This window comes from Amaranthus tricolor, chromosome 10 (assembly GCF_026212465.1).
Source record: "Amaranthus tricolor cultivar Red isolate AtriRed21 chromosome 10, ASM2621246v1, whole genome shotgun sequence".
NCBI lineage: Eukaryota > Viridiplantae > Streptophyta > Magnoliopsida > Caryophyllales > Amaranthaceae > Amaranthus > Amaranthus tricolor.
The window spans coordinates 15,422,288-15,442,565 of NC_080056.1; the positions used below are offsets into that span (position 1 = coordinate 15,422,288).

The 20,278-nt window shown below is 33.9% G+C and overlaps 1 protein-coding gene across 3 annotated transcripts; it reads left to right on the plus strand.

Moving 5' to 3' along the window:
• Window positions 1-5,817: 5,817 nt before the first annotated feature.
• LOC130825166 (SKP1-like protein 21) lies at window positions 5,818-19,859 on the plus strand. Of its 3 annotated transcripts, XM_057690248.1 has the most exons (11): window positions 5,818-6,071; window positions 9,435-9,510; window positions 10,356-10,649; window positions 14,138-14,359; window positions 14,508-14,699; window positions 14,780-14,890; window positions 15,617-15,695; window positions 17,369-17,466; window positions 17,547-17,725; window positions 19,144-19,277; window positions 19,432-19,859. In XM_057690248.1, exons 3-11 carry the CDS (start codon window positions 10,641-10,643, stop codon window positions 19,446-19,448), a joined length of 1,041 nt encoding a protein of 346 aa, XP_057546231.1. In that variant the 5' UTR covers window positions 5,818-6,071; window positions 9,435-9,510; window positions 10,356-10,640; the 3' UTR covers window positions 19,449-19,859. The 3 variants fall into 3 exon arrangements, with proteins under 3 accessions (XP_057546231.1, XP_057546230.1, XP_057546232.1); XM_057690247.1 differs by lacking the exon at window positions 10,356-10,649; XM_057690249.1 differs by lacking the exons at window positions 9,435-9,510; window positions 10,356-10,649.
• Window positions 19,860-20,278: the final 419 nt, after the last annotated feature.

The following is a 20,278-nucleotide window of genomic DNA, read 5'->3' on the forward strand; positions in this document are numbered from 1 at the left end:
CAGATTGCTAAAGTCGTTGTATGGACTTAAGCAATCCCCTCGGCAGTGGTACAAGACGTTTGATTCTTTTATGGTTTCGCATGGTTTTGATAGGAATTCGTATGATTGCTGTGTGTATCATAGTAAGCTGGATGACGATTCCATGATCTATTTGATATTATATGTTGATGACATGCTTGTTGCCACAAAGAATAAATCGGACATTGCTAGGCTTAAAGAGTTGCTTAACTCGGAATTTGACATGAAAGATTTGGGTCCAGCTAAGAAGATTTTGGGTATGGAGATCTATAGGGATCGGGCTAGAGGTAAGCTTTTCTTGACTCAGAAAAGTTACATCGAAAGGATTTTGTCTCGTTTTGGGATGGAGAAATCGAAGCCTATAAGTACACCAACATCTGTGAGCTGCAAACTGTCTTTGTCTATGTCACCTCAAACTGAGGAAGAGTTGGCGTATATGTCTAGAGTTCCTTATGCCAACGTTGTTGGCTGTTTGATGTATGCTATGGTCTGCACTAGGCCGGATATTGCGCACGCTATCAGTGTTGTGAGTAGGTTCATGGCTCGACCTGGGAAAGAGCACTGGCAGGGGGTGAAAAGGATTTTTCGCTATTTGAGAGGAACAGCTGATATTGGTCTTGTGTATGGAAATGGTAAGGAGTGTTTGGTAACTGGATATAGTGATTCTGATTATGCAGCTGATGTGGATACTAGGAGGTCGGTGACCGGATATGTGTTTACTTTGGGTGGTTCTGTGGTGAGTTGGAAGTCTACATTGCAGTCTTCGGTTACGTTGTCTACTACTGAGCTGAGTACATGGCTTTAACTTCTGCAGCTAAGGAGTCTATATGGCTTAAAGGCCTTGTAGGTGAACTGGGTATTGCACAGGATTTTGCTACGGTGTATTGTGATAGTCTAAGTGCCATTTGCTTAGCTAAAGACCAAGTACACCATGATCGGACCAAGCACATTGACGTCAGGTATCATTTCTTGCGTACTGACAAGAGAGTAAAGGTAAAGAAGATCGGGACCGCTGACAACCCAGCTGATTTCTTTACTAAGTCTGTTCCATTTAGTAAGTTTAAACATTGCTTGGACTTACTAAATATTGATTACTATGTGATGTAGTAGGCCCTTAGGGGCGGTGTTGGGAAGCTCCTGTTGTAGGCATGTTGGCCTTAAGGTGGAGCTTGCCCGAGGCATGTAATGCAGGTGGAGCGTTATGAGTTGTTATACTTGGTGGCAAGTATGTGATAGGTCTTGGTTGAAGACTTGTCGGTATAAGTTCCTAGTTGAGGACTTATCGGGATGTACGGTTTATGCATGAGCTTTACATCGGGGTTTTGGCTTGAGATATGTTCACTATGTATTGATGAGTTCGTTTGCTGAATACGAGTTTTCGTCAAGGTGGAGATTGTTAATAATGGTGAATCAAACATGGCAAACACCATTTAAAAGAAGATGAATTGTGGGTCAGAAAGGAGTCCGCGGGGCGCGGAGCAAGACAGCATGATCTCCGCGGGGCGTGGAGTCGCCTCTGGTCCAGCTTCGCGGCTCGAGTAATTTTACGCGGGTCGCGCAATTGAAGTTTCTTTTCACGGGAACCGTTTTTTGGGACGGTTACCTTGATTTGTGATCGGTTATTTGTGGTTACTTAGGCCCTAAAACCGTCATTCAAGTTGTTCTATTATAGATACATCTCCTTGTTAGCATAGGGCGGTATGATTCACAAATTGAAAGAAAGATCACAAGAGAGTCATCGTAATTTGTGAGCGTGATTGTAATTCATCTTGTATTTTTCGCGATCATAGTGAAATTGTTTGTTCTCGGTGCCGTGGACGTAGCTATCACGTTGATAGTGGACCACGTTAATTTCTTGTGTCATTTTCTTGTTGTTTGCATTGAATTTCTTGTTGTTTCATTGTTGTTCATCGCCTTTGCTTCCGCTGTCGCACAACATAGATCCTTAAGGAAATGTCAATCCATTTTATCATATTCTTTCCAAGATCTATCTTGAGAAGACAACTAGGATAACAATTGGTCCACCTATAATGCTTCACGATATCTTGACACAATAAGACATTATGAAGAATGCTTCTACCAGCTACGAATGTTATTTGGGAGGGACTAATGAAATTACCAAGCACTAAATCCAACTTATAAATAACATTACAACAAGATATGGGAGGGAATCCACTAGGCATTAGGGTAAGAGGTCTTTATCTTCATGAATACTCCACATAGCTTCCATAGTCTCCTTGGTAGAGAAGAATAAGCTGAAAGATGCTTTAAGGTGGATCAACATCAACCACTGTCATTTTTTAACATTTCCAATTATGCAACTTGGAACAAATGATCCTACAGATGAAATTTTTAGAAGTCGTAGTTATCTTATTTCGACCACTAGTAATCCTATCATCTAAATATAAGAGGTTAGTACTATTGTCAGAACGTCGTTGATTAATAATCTTGTAAAGAAGAACATCTTTAGGGGTCTGATGCACAGTATTATGAATCTCAAATAGTTTATGGTCTGCCATCTCAATCGCTTCTTAGACATAGATTTTCTGAATTTTTGCTTAAGAATCTTCTTCAAACTCTTCAATTTCTGTACAATTTGAAAATTAACGAAACCACTAATATTTTAGCTCTTCACATCCAGTATAGTAGCCAAAAAATCCTCATACCGGCCTTATTGGTTAAAGAATTTGAAAGTCGTATTTCTAATCGTAGTATTATAGAAATTTGGCTCATGTTTCATGCTCTAAGAATAAAAGATAAATTATCAGGTCTTGGCTATGTGAGTGATGACTACTAACATTAGACGTATCCACTAACTTTCTTTGATTGTGAGTAATTAATAGGTTTTGCACTGTGTCTTTGCTTGGGTAAATATAGTAAGCCCTTGAAATTTTATATAGATTTGTAAGCTTATAAAGAACATGAAATATGCTTAATCAAGAAGATTTTTGGAGCTGCCTTTGTTACTCTAGTTTACCAAATCTAGCGTGAAAGGATTATGGAGCTTTTTGTAGACAATCCAAACCTAAAAGTATCGCAACCAAGTGCATCATAGATGATATCAAGTGTACATTATCTTTTGTATATGCTAAAAGATTTAACGGTAGTGATGGTCATGGGCCGGGTTTGGGTTTGGTCCAATTGGACTCGAACCTAGACCAGTAAATTTTTGGTGGACCCATAACCGGACTCGGAACCTTAAGATATGAAAATTATAAGCACAAACTCGACCCGCCAGGTCTGATGAGTCTCTATTTAATTTTTCATACATAAATTTTTTTACATTTCAAAGGTTTCACTAGTACAAATGGGTCTATGAGTTGTATATAAGTATAAATTGAGTGCAAAAAATACAGAAACTAGTTTAGAACAAACCTAAATTTGATTTTGCGTTGTCTAATTGGTCGGGTCTTGGATAAGTCTAGTCTTAAATTGGTTTAAGGAGAGGGTCTTTGTAACAGCACCGAAACTATAAAGGTAAAGACTAACTGAAATTTAGTATTAATCATACGAAAGCTCATTTTTTTTAAGCACAATTAAGGGGTTACTTAAAATTTAAACCAATGTCCAAGTAAAATAATTAAACCAAAACTAAAGCAAAATAATGAAAGTCTTAACTATCTCAAAATAAATTAAAATTACAACAAAATTGAACTAAAGTTCACGAGTCCAAACTTACAATGCAACTTTAAATAATTCAAATCTTTCTAAGATGTCTAAAAATATTTCTCAAATTCATAAAAGCTAACTTAAGAACTTAATTAAGATAATGGAGTTGTACTCCAAAGCAAGTCCAATCCTGACTTCTCCTCTACAATTCTTCTTTGAGGTGGCATGGGGTTTTACTCTAAAAAAAAAGCATAAAAAAACACACAAAAGCATAGTATTAGCAAATAGGATGAGTATATAACACTAGTGTCTATCAAACATGTCATAAAACTATTATTTGAGATAAATTAATCATAAAATCATAAAATCAAAAACACCGAGTATACTTGTACTATATTGGGGCATCACTACAAAGAATAAAAAAGTATCTTCCACAACTTACTTAAAATCCAATGCAATTTCAAGAAATTTACTAACATGTTTTTAAAGACTTAATTCAACTCATTCAAGTAAAATAAATAAAGCAACCAGAATATTGTATTTATTATTTTTAATGATTCTAAGGTCATTTTATTAATTTCTATAATTTATTTAATTATGTTCACGGTCTCTAATTACTAAAATAAGTTAATAATATCTTAATAATAACTAATCTCATAAAATTATAAATTATTAAGGTTAATTTATTTTACACTAGATTAGGTTAATGGTAATTATATAATTTTAAGCTTTTGGTATGAGGCGTTGTGACCTCATTTGTAATATTATAATTTCGCTGCGTAGTTTATGGTTTGCATGAATTCAAAGTCTTTTTATTGTTTTCAAAACTCAAGCGCTAACACTGAAACCACGATCCATTTTTGAATTGATGATTAAAGAACTCCACAACGAATCGTTTTGCCGTTGTATGATATTCTTAAGACTAAAGGTGCCTTAGGTTATTTTGTTTATTTTGTTATGTTTCCATTTTCATCACAACTCTATTTTTGGGGGAGATGTTGACGTAATTTTTCACTCATTTCTTTTTTTTTCAAAAGATTATTATCTTGTTTTGTTTTATTTTAATATAACACACGAATTTCCTTCTGTCATACGCGATTATGGTTTTGTATAAGAGGTCGGAAATTCAGGGTGTTAAAAGTGGTAGCAAGATCCAGTGGTTCCTATTTTAACTCTTTGTGTTTTCTTTAATGATCCTTTTTGTAGTTAAACTATTATGAGAGTATGGGGTAGACTTGGGTCAGGTGCATTTTTCATGGTCATGCAAATTGATTATTATTATTGCACATGTAGTTTACATGCTTATGCGTACGATCTTTGCGATTATTATCTATGATTTTGTTATGGATAGGGTTGTAACTTAACAAATGACATGTTCATAGTTGTAGTCTTGAGTATGGATCATAACTATTAAGCAATTGATGCAATTATGTGTTATGTATAAGCCAATATCAAACAATCATAACCAAACAAAAAAATTCTAATAACAAGTGTCTTAAAATAAAGACATTTGGCATTTTGTATATTTTTAGTATATGTTATATATTTTGTTACGGATAGGGTTGTGAATTAACAAATGATATGTTCATAGTTGTAGTCTTGAGTATGGATGATAACTATTAAGCAATTATTGCAATTATAAGCCAATATTAAACATTCATAACCAATCAAAAAAATTCAAATAACAATAGTCTTAAAATGAAGACATTTGGCATTTTATATTCTTTTTAGTATATGTTATATTAAGATATTCAAATTATTTAGCTTATAAATATGATAAATAAACGGTAAGTAATTATTTAGTTTATAAAGAAGGTAAATTTACGGTATGTAATAAATTTGAATTAATAATTTACCTAATTTTAATTTAAGCCATAACCATTGTGTTTATTTTGTCTTTAAAAAAGATAAGTTACTTAGATGAATTAATTTTTAAGAGGCTAAAAATGACATGTTAATCAACTTTATTTTCCATGTAAGCCAATATCAAACATTGATAAGCAATAAAAATATTCAAATGACAAATGGTCACTTATACGCTATTATTTAATAAAAATTATGTACATTTTATTAAAGTAAAATAAAGTTATGAGTTATGATTAATTTTGTTAGGTCTTGGAGATGAAATACCAAGTAAAATATAGTTAAGGTTTTAATTTTTCTCCCTCATATATCTCCCTCACTATCAAACAGAAACAAAATACCCACATTTTCCCTCACCCTCAAAAGAATCTGATTTCCTCAACCTCCCTCTTGCTCTCTTTCTTCTTCGTTAACCTCATTTTCTCACCAAGATAAGCTATTCAACCAGCACCCGCCAGACCACACGCAGCCAGCCGTCGGCTGCCGCAGTTAGTCGTCGGCTGCCGCAGTTAGTCCCACGCCGCCAGCAGCCGCCAGGATCCCCTGCCTACGCGCCTTCTTCTCCCCTCTTCCTCATCTTTGTGAGCTACTCCTTATCCATTGTAAATTAGAATTTAATTACATTTAATCTATGAATGCTATTGTTAATTTAGTTTATAATAATTAAATCTTAATAAAAATTGCTATGGGTAAGTGTTAGAAGGGTGAATTGAACTTAAATAAGTTAGGGTTTATATTAGGGATGAAGATAAAGATCATATGTACAACTTTTATGTATTTTGGTGATATTGTAGTATTTGGACAGCTTTATAAAAGCTTTTGATATGTGTTAATTAATAATAGTGCTATTGATAATTAAAAATAGCTAGGGTTGTTAGTCATTTTTAATAGTCGTTAAATGTTAATTTTATTATGTTTATGGTGATGGATATGATTATTGTTGTTGGTTTGGTGGTTGATTGTCGTTGTTGAAGAATTTGTTAATTGTGGGTACATTGTTGATGTTTATTGGCCATGGTTAGCTTATTCAATTGTTGTCCCAAGTTGTGTAATGTGGCTAAGTCATAAAAAATTAGTGTTATGAGATGTCTTAGCTACTAATTGCTTTGTTTTTATTCTTTGTCACTTCAAACCTTGAGGAATGTAACAAATGTGATTAAAAATCATTATCATCATGAGTTAAATCATTGAAATCAAGTGTAGTACATTACATTTTCAAAATATGAACTCAACCAAGCTGCTGGCTGCTCGACTCACTCGAGCGAGTTGACTCTAGCTGAGTCGACTAGTCTGAGTCAAGAGAGTGTGCAGGTTTTTGTTGCATTCTGTTTTTGGTTCCCACTCGAAGGAGTGAACTCGACCAAGCTGCTGGCTGCTCGACCCACTCGAGTGAGTTGACTCTAGCTGAGTCGAATCGTCTGAGTCAAGCAAGTGTGCGGGTTTTTGTTGCATTCTGTTTTTGGTTTCTGTTTCGGGCAAGAGTCTTTGGTTCTGTTTAATTGTCCTTACTCTTATATATACTCCCTTACTACATAATTGTAAGAAAAACACTTGTAATAATCTTCTAATCCTCAAAAAGTGAGATTAATCTAGTTAGAGAGAGCCACAAATTAGGGTTCTTGGGGTGAAATTTGGGGTTTTCAATTTTCCTTTGTAAAATTTATAGATTTTCATTCTCCATAGTTAGAGTTGGATTAGTACATTGTAATCAATAACTCTAATCAATAAATTGTCTTCATTTCTTTTGGTGGGGTTTTATAGTCTAATATCAATATGATATTAGGATATTCCGACCTTCGAATTCTTGGTGTGTTAATTATTTTATTTTGCAATCTTTTTCATTCATTGTTTTAGAATCTTTAAAGATAAAGCATTTCCTCTAACAGCATCAACATACAAAAGATAACTTCATTTCATCAGCACAACAATGGAGACCAACAACTTACCAAATGACACACAATCAAGCAGCTCAAACTAATTAAAAATAAATAAATAAATCAACAGACTTTGGTGTAAACTCATCTAAAACTCAAAACAAAAAATAAACCAAAAAAGTTCTAATAATGAATAAGTAAAGTAAGTCAATATATAAGTAAAAAAGATAAAAACATACCTTTGAAAAGACAGTGAGAGACGATAAGCAAAAATAAGCATGCGGATAAAATCTAGAGAGAGAAAATTGCCGCCGAGAAATAGAGATAGAGTGAAAGAAGAGAGAAGCAGATCGACGTTGAAATGAGGGCTGGTAGAAACAGGAGTTCAGACCGAGATGAAATGAGAAATTAGTGTGCTAAACAATGTGAAAATTTGAAATGTATAAACCAATTTATCAAAAAAATGAACAAAATAATATTAGGTCACATAAGGAATTAAAATTGAAGTGAAAAATATGTAAAATGAAGATGTAGCATCATGGATTGTGTGCCAAATTCATGGTTGCTCTTTGTCGGACTTGAAATTGACATATTGTTATTAGTAACAATAATAATGAAAATTTTGTTTTGTTGATCTAGACATTTCTAAGATCCAAAGCTTCCATCATTGCTTCCCATATCAACTTATGAACTTGAGTGAATTTGGAGTTTTAAAGTGAAAATACTCAAATAAGAGCCAAATTAGTGTGAATCTGAACATAATATGAGCATTGCATTGGTGTTCGTGTGCTCAATTTGGTTTTCTTGACGGAGTCGAGATGCAAATTATATTTTGAGTGTATGTTCATTATTAATATATAATTTAGATTAAACGCTAGCAAAAGAATACAGGGTTGAATTTTTTATGCAATCATCAATATCCGATAACATTGAGTTATATGATAATTGTCCATGTGTTTGTTGATATTTGGTGTTACATATTTTTATACTCCCTCGGTTCCTTTTTGTTTGCCCACTTTAAGTTTTTCCATTTTAGGAGAGAGAAATTTAAATTTTATTTTTGAAGTTTATATTGAAGATAAAATATATTCATGTGGGATTTTGTTAGATTTTCGTCTTGATTCAAAGAATTTTAATATATAATTTTTACTATTTTTATAATGCGTACTAAGAGATATCGAGGCTCAAAATTTGCTTTGAAATGCGTGCAAAAAGTAAAGTGGACAAACAAAAAGGAACGTAGGGAGTAGTCACTTTTCCTTCACCATTATTTTAACGATTTATATGTTTGGATATTTATTGTCTTCACCATCTATGTTATCTTGCTACAAGTCTTGACGTGTAACGTATCTTATTAAATGTTGGGCACATCTCATTAGTTATATAATATATATAGTTGCTTGCATGAGGCATAAGAACTTGATGATGAGCTTGGAACAATGTATTTGTATATCACCTCGTTAAATCTTTGTTTAGTATAAAATCTAAATGCAACATGAAAATATTAGTTTATGTATCTTCTTTTTTGTTGGAGATAATGATTGTAAAGTGGTTGTAAATAAATGCCATTGTGTATGATATGGGATGTAATATTCACAACATCTTAGGAAATATTAATTTTGTGAACTTTTAATGATTAGGTAAGTGATCTTAGTACTTGAAATGTAAGATTTGTATGCCAACTTTATTTAATAGATCTTATTGGTGTAAGGAACAAGGGTTGGAAGCTCCAATTAAGTATTATTGTCATTAAGGGTTGGCAAAAGGGGCCAATAAGATGAAATGCATATAGTTAAGCCTTAATACACTCAGTTATTATCTTTTAGCATCCAAAGACCTGTTCATGCACATATGAAACCTTTTGTCCGGCTTGTAGTGCTTTCAAGAGTAATCTATTAAGTATAATGTTCATGTCCTTTTCTTGTACAAGATTGATTGACATAATGGATAAATCTTGAACAATTTTAGACAACTATATCATCATTTCACCAATTTACATTAATTAATATTTTATTCCATTACTATGGATTATCGTGATCTTTCCAATTAACCCTCTCTCAATTATAAAAGGCTGGCTTCTTCATCAAGCAACGTATAGAGGTATAAGCTAATGCTAGAAGGCTCAATGGCAGTGGTTAAACCAGAGGTATGCCTTATAGCTTGTCTCTCAGTTCCATCATTTATATATTGGTTTTTAATAATATACATTGGAGATACTTAAACTTATAATATCATCTTTAAGAGTAACACTAGAAAAATGCACATGGCTAAGATAGTGAAACTGTTTAATTAGATAGGAAAAAATGGCATTGATTGAGGCCGAAAAATAAGAAAAAATGTTTGTTGTAATTATTTTGGGAATAACTTCATTTCATATATTTTGGTACGGAGGGAGTACGACTACGACAGTTTGTGATCTTGATACTTTTGTCATGGTGCTAAAAGGGCATCTTTACTTACCATATGTACGTCAAAGAGAGCTATCTTTATTTTTTTGTAAAACTAAACTTCAGCTAGAACATAAAATTAATAATTTGTATATTATGCATTAATGTCATGATAAGTGATGCTAAATATTTGTTTGCTTAAGGGGACATATTAAGAAAGTATGAATTCAAAATCTTGCTTAATCTAGAAATTACTAGGAATAAATCCCTTTCTTTCTTTTACTATGCTTTTTTTTGGTATATATATACTGTTGAAGATAATTTTATTAGAACTCCGACCTTACATAAGGTTGCTAAAATAGCTAGACCATAACTCACATGCTATTGGCATTTGATATCGTGATGACGTGGATTTTTGCATCGCTTTATTTGTTCTTCGCCTTCCATCTTACATTGCGAAGCCGAGTGATACTCCACCCTATTAGGGATATGGCCAAATCTATCTATTTTTTAAGCTTGACCCTTGAAGGTTTTTTATGTGTATCTTTTTAATATTGCAATGTTGTTCCCTTAGAGGGTTAGTAATAAAAGCTATGTTTCCCAGGTGGAGGTTGACATATCGACACTTAAGCATTTTCTCAACTTCATTTTTCCTTATAATAAGCTATTCAACATATCTCAAAAAAACAAGCCCATCTGATGTTTATTCTTGAGTTAGATTCTCTTGGATATATTGTACTTTTACAATAGTAGGTCAATAAAATAAGAAAGTGTCGAGTCGAGAATCAATTAGCAAATGCAACCACACAATTGAAGGAGATTAATTTGCTTCACTTGAGTTCCTTAAAGATATGATAAGATTGGAGAAAGTTAAACTGCAAAATGCATAATGCTCCAGGTACTTTTTTGTTTTATTATTTATAATGAAGTTCATTAAGCATTTCAAATATTAAATGAAATAAGTCTTAACTTTCTTAGTATAATAGAATTTTTTACACAACCAATATATATCACATATTCTTTTAAACCACTAACATTTGACCAAAGGGGTCATATTTTCCATTAAGTTTGATATAGAGAAAACCTTTGGTGGGGTTCACTATTTAATGGAAAATGAAATCCCTAAGTGTTAGACCCCACCTAATGTTTCATGTCACTTAAACTTAATGACAAATTTTTCATGCGGTCTTATTATTGACATGGTGGTTTCCATAATATAATGCCACATCGTGTTGCATTCTCCGCATTGTAAAAGTTTTCGGAAAAGACTAACTGACATTTCTTGCGTTGTAAAAGTATATAACTGGTGCGTTTTGGGCCCCTTCGAGGGATATCTTATGCTTTCGACCTAACTTTAGCTTTATGATAACCGCATTACTCCCGTTATTGTGATCGCAACCGTTAATATATTTTTGCACTATGACACAATAATTTCCTTGTTTCCCACTAAAATTCTCCATTGAATATTTGATTATTGGAACACTACATTTTTCTCTTTTTTCTTTTGTTATATCCCAAATTTATTTCTCTCTAAATACCTACCTCAAAGTACTTTATTCTGTCGGTTTAGAGATGGAGATGTTCCGAATTCTTAGGTTTGTCTCGCTAATGTTGATCATTCAAATATATTTGATTATTAGGAGTATTTCTTTAAGTGGATAATTTTATCTTTGTATTAATAATCCCTTAGTTCAATTATCTTTCACAGAAAAGACGTGGTTTGTGTTTGTGTGTACTTGGCTTGAATTGGTAAGATTTCGCGACTCACATTTTCACATCTTGGTCGGTGGGTATTAGTGTCATTGGAATATATAACATATGAAGGTTTTCAAATTACCGAATCAATATTACCCTGCGTAGTAAAGGTTTAAAAAGCCTGCCATTTCAAGCGATATATCATGTTTTAGCCATATTTGGTGATATGATAATTGCATCTTTCCTTATGGTATTACCGTGTCCGTCACCCCAACCGCGACCGTTACTGCATTTTTGCACTATATCCTATAGTTATTTTTAAGTATAACTACTTTGTAATCATGCAACATCCATAGAATAAGAAGTTTGGAGGTGAGAAAAATTGCGGATGCAAATGCATTTGTCTTTCAAATTCCAAGCTGATAAGTTTTCTTTGTTTGGGCTTTGGGAAACCCATACTCTAAAGTCTTCTGCTTATTTGTTTGAGCATTTGAATTAATCTTTATGTGGTATGTCTACTATGTTCCCTGTTCAATTTGATGAACTATTTAACCAAAATGTTTCCCTTGAGTTTTGGAGGGAATGGTGAAAATTGGAACCATGAACTAAAATAGTTTATCGTTAATTTGGTTTTGATTGTATGTTTTTGGATCCGTTCATGAAAAATTGAAGCCCTCTGCATCATGATTAGGCTTGCACAATAGCTAATGATTTCTCCGTTGCTGTGTGATACTTTGCTTTGACTTTTGGCAAGCGATATATATGTGACATATGCTAGTTGCTTTGTGTTGTAAGCTAGAACAAGGTTCGATTATATGAATTCTTCTTGATGCAATTGAAGATCTAAAGGGATGGAGGGTATGGGAGTTTCCTCAAAAAGAAGTGCGTGTAAGAAGAGTGTTATGATGCTGAAAGATGGTTTTAAAGGCTTGTTCAAACTTTTCACAGATATAGTGCATGGAAGCTTATTTAAGAAAGCTTAAAATTTTGTCTTTAGGTGGGTTTTAAAATTTTCTTATGGTCCTTTTAGATTATGATTATGCTTGCATATCGTCTAGTATAAGAAACACCTATCAAGTATGATGGTGACATTTCTCTTCTTCTGGGAAGTTGGAGTTCAGGTTATAGTAAAGTTGGTGTCTTGGGACGTAAGTCAAAGAATTTACTCTTGATTGAGAGGAATTCTAGGTCCTTCGGATGCAGATTAAATTTAAAGTAGATGAAATATGTTGGTTGCTTTATGTAGATCTTTTTTAGTGTAGAATTCTTACAAATTGCAGTTATACACTGTTTGGATACAGTTGCATCTAGAGTTTCCTTTTCAAAGGGTAACATAATGATTTTATAAAAGATAAGGATGTGCTTAAAGCAGAAACTTAGGAGTGTTATAATTTATATATTTGTCGCTGCACTACACTTTGGGTCAGGATGATGTTATTATTGGTGGTAGTAAGGATACAAATTAGTGAAAAACATTTGTGCTCAAGGCTTGTACGAAGTTTGAAAAAGGATTGAGGCATAAAATTGTAGAAATCTTTTTGGCTATTTGATTAATAGAGCTAATTTGTTTGAAAATTTTGGTTGGTGAATTACATGACAGTCTAAGAACTTGTTAAAACCTCATTTTTCATGGGAGACATCCTCTTTGTGGCTTATTAATTTTCCTTATTCCCTAATCTAGTATTGCATTTCACAATAGTGTTTGACTGTTTGGTACTATTATTAAGGGTGAATAAAGTTACGGGATATGGAGCGTCTTTTGACTAAAAATTGCAAATTATGGTACATGTAGAATTAGAAATTGAAAATGTGTAGAAAGGTGGGGAAGTAGGAATTAGTTGAGAAAAACGAGGTTATAGTAATTGGAGAGATTTTAAAAATATTTAAAGAAGGTGGAATCATTAATCGGCGTTTACATTTTAGGAAATCCTGAGAATTATTGTGGGATCCATGTAGATTATTGATTGTTCCAGTTGTATGTGGGGGACAAGTCCATTTACGTTGTCAAATGACAAACGAATGTGATGTTTCTTAACAGTAACTAATATTTTAAACTTATATTAAGGTAGAAAAGTAGAAAAACCTGACAATACAAATGAGATGATGACCTGGCCCGCTCTTGCCTGACTTAGTGTGGGGATAACTCTGGCTCGACTTCCATGTTTTTCACCAGTTTATTAGCTGTGGGTAAGGCCAATTGCTTTGGCTTGGGTCGGGGTCAATTCTGCCTTCTTCTTTGTTTCAATTTTCTACTTCGATACGTGGATTTTGATTCAAAATTGATATGAAGTTTTGACTTTATTGAAGTAGAAAATGTTGCTAAAACAAAATTTTGGCTGTAAATTTACATTTAATTTTGGCCTGGACAAGATCTAGTATTGTTCGGGACTTGGTCATAAGCATACTGCTAGTGCTTGGATGCTGTTGCGATCATTAAGCGGCTGCACAACCCCTGTTATGGTGAAGGATGGTTTACCTTGAAAGCTTTAGAATGTGTCGAGGCAGTTGATATTTTGCAATGTAATCATCGGTCAAAGCTAACTTTGATGAAGCTTGAGGGATCAACGACCCTGCTTTTTTTCGATTTTGCCCTACTTATACTAAATTGTTCCTTTGAAATTAGCAAGGAAGTCGTGCATTATTAGACTCTTTTGTGCGCTCTTGAGTTTATTTTGACTATCCTTTTTGCAGATGAAGTCTTATGTTTGGCTTCAAACTGCTGATGGCTCAATTCAACAAGTAGAAGAGGAGGTTGCAATGTTTTGTCCTATTATATGCCGAGAAATACTTCATAAAAGCATGGGATCTTCTAAATTAAATGCTATAGTACTTCCAGAGCGGGTTAATCCGGCTACCCTGGGTTTAATTCTGGACTATTGTCGATTTCATCAAGTGCCTGGTCATTCTATTAAGGTTTGTTTTATTGCTTAATATAATTTCTTCTTATCTTTGTTTTTTTTTTTTATTAAATTTAATTTAACTAGTGGTTATAATTGAAGAACATCTAAGGTTCCATACTCAAGTTTTTACTTAAACATATTCTCATCTTTGTCTGGCCTAGGAGCGGAAGGCATTTGATGATAAGTTTATCCGATTAGATACTAAAAAGTTGTGTGAGTTAACATCGGCTGCTGATAGCCTTCAGTTAAAACCCTTGGTTGATCTGACAAGCCGTACACTAGCTCGAATAATTGAAGGAAAGACTCCAGAGGAGATACGTGAGATATTCAATTTGCCTGATGATCTCACAGAGGTTATTTTTTGTTGGTAGCGAAATTGGTGTGTAAATGATGTGGCACCAATCATGTTCACGTAAGGTTTTCATTCTGACAGGAAGAGAAGTTGGAGCCTTTAAAAAATGTGACAGATGATCCTCGCATTCGACTACTGAATCGGTTATATGCTAGAAAGAGAAAGGAATTGAAAGAACGAGAACAAAAGAAGGTGCTTGATATTGCTACGTTTATTTTTTCACAAGTTTCAGTTATTGTTTTTTGAGATGCTGATATGGTAGGTTAAGTAGGCGCTTCATGTACAAACTTATAATGAGTAACACAATAGAGTGACCTTAACATATCATTGCCTCGATGCAACTTTTGTGCTTCCGCCTATTGAGGTACCAAACTACCTTATGTTTTTTTTAAGGCAATATGATGTATATTTCAAGTAGTCTATCTTGATGCACAATTCAAATTGATCCCTTGGAGAGTCCAATTCTTTTGGATGATGGAGATGATGCTATATGTGTATGACAATTGTTTTTTGTGCTCTTTAGATTTAGATGAATATATTATAATTTGTATTTGTTACTTAAATGTGGAATATATTTTTTGTTTTGCAATTGGAATTTCATGTATCTACTTGTGCCCAGCTGAATTCCAGTCTTATGGGGGTTAGTTGTAGATGGCTTGCATCCATGGTGTATCTAATAGTTCCCATTGGTGTTTATAACAACACTTAGGAAAGACAAAATGGAAGTTGACACTGATACCAAAAATTGGGTGTCTGTGTTGCCATTTTATTGATGATTAGAAGTTAGAACCTACTTTTTTGTTGAATCTGCTTGCATTTTGGCATTGGCATTGAAAATGAATTTTGCACTAAATAAATCTTTGTATTAGTTTTAGTTAAGATATTTGTGTATTGATGTTTTTTGTTTTTGTATTCCAGAATATAGAAGTTGGTGAAGAGCACGTTGATGAACGATCTGTTGATGATCTCTTGTCCTTTATAAATGGTGGAGAGAAAGGTACTTATGAACTTTTGTTTCTTTAGTACTTATTTGACATGCTCCATGGCTCTATCAATCGGTAAGAAGCCTTAAAAATCTGAGCCATAATATATATTGTTATCTATATGTGTGAGTGTTGAGGTGGAGGGGGAGCGTTGGTGTATTACTTTGACACACTATAAAACTCTATCTTCAGGTGTGTCTCATATTTTTCTTTTGTCCCACTTTAGTTTTACCCTACCATGGTTTTTTGTGTTGTATGTACCAAAACTATCATTGAAGGAACTCAACAGGTTTGACAAGTCAAGTTTGGAAATTTTAATGGTTAAGCATGTGTGCAATATAAGCGATTGCCTATCATCACATTTTTTTCATTAGATGCACTATCCAAATTGTCAAGAGGGGTTTCTAATATTCAATAACCCCATATCGGTGATATTAAGGCTTTGGCATTGCTGTGTTCTGGTTGTATTTCCTAGGCCTTGGAGCCTACGTATTGATCTTAAATAGTTGTGGCAGTTTCTTAAGGACTAGGGTGATGGTGCAAGTACCTCAAAATATAAAAGTGAACCAGGCATGTGTATTAAAATGATGCTTCATATCGAAGTACCTTTTATTCTACTCGACTACTGTGTCCTTGGTGTCGATATTATGACACTGTAATCTGTATCATATGATTGTGGTTTTCACTTGATGTATGAGCTCTAGAATTATCTTGGGGATTGGGCTGAGATCATTTGAATTCATTTGATTTCATTAATACTGATTGTTGTGTCCATTTAGTGAGCAAACATCTTAGATCACGAGAAAAAGAGCACAAATACTTGTGGGTACATTAGTTTTAATTTTGTGAAAATCAGATTATTTAATAGGTTGTATCAGATTATTAGTATGGACCAACCTTTTGGCTTAATGTGATAATATCATAGTGTAAAAGCAAAGCCACACCGTATTGTTTAGTCTGAGTTGTAAAGGTGTTCAAATCTACCAAACATACACTATTTGCATCGTAAAGGTGTCATTGAACTGTGTTTTGTTCAAGGGATATCTCAATTCCCAGCCGTCTGGACTGATTTTTTGCAGTATGACAACAGAATCGTCATTTCACCACAACAGTTGCTGCAGTTGCGATTGAAATCAACTTTGTGCACTACGCTTAATATAACATTAAATTGCTTTTGTCCATTTTAGTAAAAAATCTGCCACTGTCTATTCATCAAACAGCACAAAATTGTTTCCTCTATGGCTGGCTGGTGCAACTCTGAATATGGTTTTGTAGAAAGTTGTGGATAATTGTTTTGTAGATTGAAGTTTTTTGAATATTGGCAAAATGAATCCTTACATAATTGGTTAAGAAACCCTATTTACTAGAATGTACCTGCGACCTTATTTTTTATATGTTTATGAGGAACCCACCCACTTTCTGAGTTGTAAACCCTGGCCTACATGGGGAAACCCATACCCCATGCAACCAGATGAGTGACCAGAGGAGGAAGCAACTACCACTTGTTTGCTATGGTGTGAGGTCATGAATTCAAGACCTCGTGCAATGCAAGTGGTGCTTTATCCCAGGTTATGTAATATGGTACAGACCTTTTATGATATTTAAAGGCCTTTACGTCTGTAATGTGCTATGTGGCTAGTATGCTTACATTATATGCTGCAGTCTTTATATGAGATTTATAATGCAGAATCCAAAGGAGCTAAATCTGGTAAAAGTAAGAAGAAAAATCGCCGGAAAAAAACAAACATGAAAGCGTCCACAAATAATGGGAACGGAGACCACAAGGTCAGCACTTTCTCTGATCATTTACTAGTCCCTAATTACCCTATCTAAGCTACTAATCTGCTTGTGTGATTGATCATCAGGAGGCAAATGGTATATCCCATTTATGTGATAATGGCAAAACTAATGATGGCTTGGTGTTGGATTCTGGTCCTAGTTCAGAATTTCTGGATTGTATGAGTCCTTTTTCAGCTAAGCTTGACTTTGATGATGGTTATATTGATGACGATCTAGATCCAGCTATGAAAGAAAAGCTTGACAGGTTTGTTGTAATATTTTTGGTGTGCATTATCTATGACCAACTTTTTTTTGCCTAGAATGGTATATGCTCACTGTTAGATATAACATCAAGTTATTGTTATTTGCATTTAGTTTCTAAAAGATGGAAAAAAGACTTGAAGACGTCTACATTTTCTCGTTTCTTTAGCCAAGGGCGGGCCCATGTGTTGTGACTTGTGACCATTGCCAGGAACGTGCCATTGAAAGGAAAAACTTTAGATCCTTTTTTTTGACTTTAAACTTAATTTATATGAAATTTCATATAAGATTGCTTAAGCAGTATGATAATGTCATATTATCAAATTAATCTAGACCAAGACAGACCCAGGGGGAATCTAGGCTTGCGCCTTCCTTGTCCATGGCTTGGGTAATTTGATTCAAATTCCTATTATTGTTTAATGTGTAACACATAAAACAGAATAATGGTAGCAGAGTTGGTTTAGCTCACGTATAGAGGTGAACAATCTCCCACCCTATAATAGTATCATGGATTGTCATGTTCAGACGAAGCCATATCTATGCCTAGGAAATTTGAGAATTGGACTCTTTAATGTTGAGTATTAAATTTTTCATGAAACAAGATGTGCATTTGTTTCAGCTAGGCTGGTATAGTGCTCCTTTAGAGAATGAGATTGTGTTAGTAGCTGATTGAGATTGTAATTGTAGCCTGAATAAGCACAAAACATAGAAACAAGCTATTTTCGCTGATTTGTTCCAAGATTTGGAAAATTTCACTACTGATTATAATAATTGCTATAACGTTTCATATATTATCTAACTATTCCCACCCTTTATTTATATCTCTAACTTTCTAATACATGTATTTGAAAGTGCCTTTTTGTCAAGGACATACAACAAACATGAACCCTGTGAATTATAATAGAAAATATGAAGAAGATTTAGACTCTCTTGATTTATCAACTAGTTTGTTGAATAATATGAAGAAGTTTAAAAGTATCAGGTGGGCCAAGTATTTATCGATAATAAATTTAATCGAAACGAAAAAGGCAATTGAACCTATAATGGGAAGGGATCCCATTACCGTGCCATTTCAAGGTGTGCACATCTGCATTTTCACTAGCAAATTTATTTTCAAATGAAACTAATTAAATGTATGGGACCACATGGAATGAGTAAGGGAAAAAGTGATAATGTAATGACAATTGTGTAAATAGTTGGATCCCATTAAGGCTTATGTAACGGGAAAAGGTTACTAAATTAGTAATTGAGACATTTGACATGAATATGCCAAAAGAGGAAAGTAGACATTAGATTAGAATTAGAGGGAGTATTATTTGTAAATTTGTATCATTCAGAACTCAGAAGTATTCATTCATATAGTTTACTTAGCTTGTGCCATGTACAATAGTTTGTGATCATCTCTGTTTGGTTTTACTATAGGGAAGTAGAAGACTTTGCTCGGATATTGAATGCCGACTGGCCTGACAGAATGCAAGAGATTCTTTCATTGGGGCCTGGAAGGAGGCTAGCCCCCATTTCCATAAATGGCAATGGCTCATCACAAAGATATACAGGTTAGTTGTTGAAGCAGTTGTAAAACGATTTAATTGTTCTTGTATTCGTGTTATGCCAACAACGATTGGAATTTGGAAGTTCCCTATGATGAAAATTATAGATTTCTTTTAAGTAATTTGGAATTTGGTTGAAACATTTCACTTGTGTAATCAGGTTTGCAAAGAAGATAATAATGAAGCGAGAGAGGCCTGACACATTGTTGATTGTGTTGATTGAGCTCTTCTCTGTGTTATAGTTTGTTCGTCCTTCCAGTGTGCATATGTTTATTTCTTGCACACTGTATTAGCCATGCTAACGAGATGGGAAAGGACGGGTTTGTTGCAACATCTGTAAATTATTGGGGTTGAGCTAGCGGTGCTGGAAATTTGTACTTTTAATTTAGCAATAGCTTTGTTCTTTGTATACTTTTCTGGATTTTGGGTGCTACATTTTTCCCCTATAGAAGTTCTTGAATCCCGATCCCCCTCCCTTTTTCTGCTTCAATAAAGTTCATTTCTGTATCACTGATCAATATTTTTACATTGTTGTAAACTTGTATAGAAGGCATGAATTTTTAATTATTTTTCCTGGTTATTAGTATATTCAATACTCCGTCTTTTCAGTAACAAATCCTAAACCCTAGTATTCAGCAAAATTACCCATTGCCAAAACACCTTAAAATCATAATCGTGTGCAAATAGAAAATTCTTGGAAAATGTGGTAATATATTTTGACTCTTAGGTGAGGATATTGTAAAGTACAGAGAGGAAGAATTGATCATCTTATAAGTGATAACAAACCACTATCACAATGGTGAGAGGGAATTCATCAATGCCAACCTATGATTATCGGAGTAATGACTACCAGTAGTAGTTTATCCTTAAGTATTTTCCAAAGGAATCGAATTTAACATGACCTATTGGTAAGAATTGATCAGCGTAACTCGCCACTAGCTATCAGAAAACAGAGATGACTTGTCATTTTTGCCCGACTAAAAACCAACGAGTCGTTGCAAACCACT